General features: G+C 41.8%; 1 protein-coding gene across 1 annotated transcript; it reads left to right on the top strand.

Moving 5' to 3' along the window:
* Nucleotides 1-988: 988 nt before the first annotated feature.
* Nucleotides 989-2,397, top strand: LOC147327296 (uncharacterized). The gene is made up of 2 exons (XM_086297388.1): nucleotides 989-1,046; nucleotides 1,658-2,397. The coding sequence occupies exons 1-2, from the start codon at nucleotides 989-991 to the stop codon at nucleotides 2,395-2,397; spliced, it is 798 nt and encodes a 265-aa protein (XP_086153514.1).
* Nucleotides 2,398-2,709: the final 312 nt, after the last annotated feature.

Below are 2,709 nucleotides of genomic sequence, written 5' to 3'. Positions count from 1 at the left end.
TGGCGCCACCGGGCCCTCTGACCACCACCAGTAGGCAATGGGTGAAGTGTCTCGCCTAAGGACACAACGGCCGAGACTGTCCAAGCCGGGGCTCGAACCAGCAACCTTCCGATTACAAGGCAAACTCCCAACTCTTGAGCCACGAAATCAAATCCTTCAAAGGCTGCATTTGTAGGCCGATTGCGGTACAGCGACTCGACGAAGGCTGTCCAAATTCAAAGACTCCTCCAAATGCGGCCGACAAACGTGTCCTTCATTTCCAGATTTGAAGGATGGGTCGGGTGTATCCTTCGCTGCCCAACCTATCCCAGGATTCATAGTGTGGCCCAGCCAATTCCAGTTTCCAACAATGGCAGCAGCTTCTTAGTTTTAATATTACCTTTATTACTCCTTCTGAAGCTCAATAAGGATAAAACTAAAATCCTCCTTATTGGCACCAAATCCAACCTTTTGAAGGCAAACCACTTCTGACTCACCATCGATAACTCCACAGTTTTCCCTTCTCCTCAGGTTAAGAGCCTTGGTGTCATCCTAGACTGTTCACTTTCCTATAAATCTCACATCAATAATCTCACCTGTTCTGCCTATTTCCATCTACGCAACATTAACAGATTTCGTCCTTCTCTTGTCACCCAGTCTACATCCATTCTTGCCCAGTCTTGTTACTTCCCGCATTGACTACTGCAACTCTCTCTTGCATGGTCTCCCCCAAAAATCCCTCCATAAGATTCAACTGGTTCAGAACTCTGCTGCTCGCATTATCACCAGAACTCCCTCCTACCAGCACATCACTTCAGTTCTTCAGGAACTTCACTGACTCCCAGTGAAATTCTGGATATTCCACAAGCTTCTTCTGCTCACCTTCAAGGCCATTCATAACCTCGCACCTCCTTACCTTTCTGACCTGTTACGCACTACCTTTTCTGTCCGCGCACTTCGATCTTCTTCTTCTATCCAGCTTTCTGTGCCTTCCTTCCGCCTCACCACGATGGGAAGCAGAGCTTTTAGCTGTTCTGCTCCCAGGCTGTGGAACTCTATACCCAGAGGTATAAGAAAGATCTGTTCTCTCACCCAGTTTAAATCTCAATGAGCCTAATCAGGGCCACCTGATCCAGCCATAAATGTATGCTTTATCAAAAATGAAAATTTTAAGCCCAATATTTTTTTTTCTTTTTCTTTTTAAAGAGAGAGTGTTTGTTTTCCGAATCCAAACTGGCAGCTTTTTCCACAGAAGAGGGACCTGACAGCTGAAGGCTCTACCTCCCATTCTCCCCAACTTTAAGGCAATGAATAGTTAATCTAAACAATAAATAAATAAATCCTGAAGTGAGTGTCCTGTAAAGTTTTTGAATAATTTTAAGTGAACTTTTAAATGTTTTGTGCACTTTGATAACAAAATTTAAGAGATACCACTTTGTGCTTTTGTTTGATTATATATCGTCTTTATTTTCTCATCCTAGATAATCTGTTTATATTATTTGTAGAATTTGTAAATGAGCAGCCAAAATGGTTTTCACATAAGCAGCAAAACTGTTTCTCCCCACAACATGCCTTCATAGGTATATCTAAGCCATATGCTTACCATGTAGAGACCTGCTAATGGTTAAGCTTACCTTGTAATTTCTCAAATGTATGTTTTTTTGATATGTCCCTTCAGATTTTCCACAACATGACTGTAAGGACGAGGATGGGCTCACAAATCAGCAGGTCTGTAACCAGGAGAAGAATTCCAGTCTACACCAGGAGGATCCTTCACAGATTAAAGAGGAAGAGGAGGAATTCCGTACCACTGAAGTGGAAAAAACGGTTGTTCTAAAGCAGGAGACTGAAACTTTTCCTGCTCGTGAAGAAAGTGACCACAGTGAACCAGAACCAAGCAATGACCAGCTCCATTCTCACAACTCTCCTGACACAGATCAGGACGAAAGAAAGGATGATAATTCACACAGTATAAACTCAGCGCAAATCGTATCAGGCCTGAGTGTTCAAAATTCCGAGACAGCACATTTATGTAGCACCTGTGGGAAAAGATTTTACAGGTCAGAAACACTGAGTCGACATATGCAAATTCACACACGTGACAAGCCACGTTCTTGCAGAACCTTTCGCAAAAGATTTTTTTGGAAGTCAAAGTTGACTAGACACATGCGAATTCACACAGGTGAGAAACCACATTGTTGTGGCACCTGTGGGAAAAGATTTACTCAGAGGGGTCAGTTAAACAGACACATTCGAATTCACACAGGTGAGAAGCCACATTGTTGTGGCACCTGTGGGAAAAGATTTACTCAGAGGAATCAGTTGAAGATACACATGCAAATTCACACAGGTGATAAGCCACATTGTTGTGGCACCTGTGGGAAAAGATTTACTCAGAGGGGTCAGTTAAAGGCATAAAAATATCTGTAGTATTAATTGCTTCTTACTATAAGGTTGGCATAACAGTCATTATTCCTGACCCTATGGGCTGACCTTGTGCCCCCCCCCCCAAAAAAAGAACAATGAAAAGGTAATTGAAAGAAAGTCCAGAAAGTTATGCAAGACAAATGTTGAATATCATAGAGGAATGCAAAGTTGTGCAAATTGATAGACTGGTCAAAGTGGCACATTAATAAACACATTTAATAGATAAATGTTTTTAAGAAAATGATTTTGACAAAATTGGGGAAATCAATCTAGTTTAAGATGGAATTAAATCAGTTTAAAGAT

This window comes from Aulonocara sp. 'chitande type north' Nkhata Bay, linkage group LG6, assembly GCF_057382095.1.
Source record: "Aulonocara sp. 'chitande type north' Nkhata Bay isolate Kocher_YH1m ecotype deep benthic linkage group LG6, A_spYH_male_GT1.1, whole genome shotgun sequence".
In the NCBI taxonomy this organism is placed as follows: domain Eukaryota; kingdom Metazoa; phylum Chordata; class Actinopteri; order Cichliformes; family Cichlidae; genus Aulonocara; species Aulonocara sp. 'chitande type north' Nkhata Bay.
Note: the sequence above shows the minus strand (reverse complement) of the source record. Positions and strands in the feature narration are given on the sequence as shown.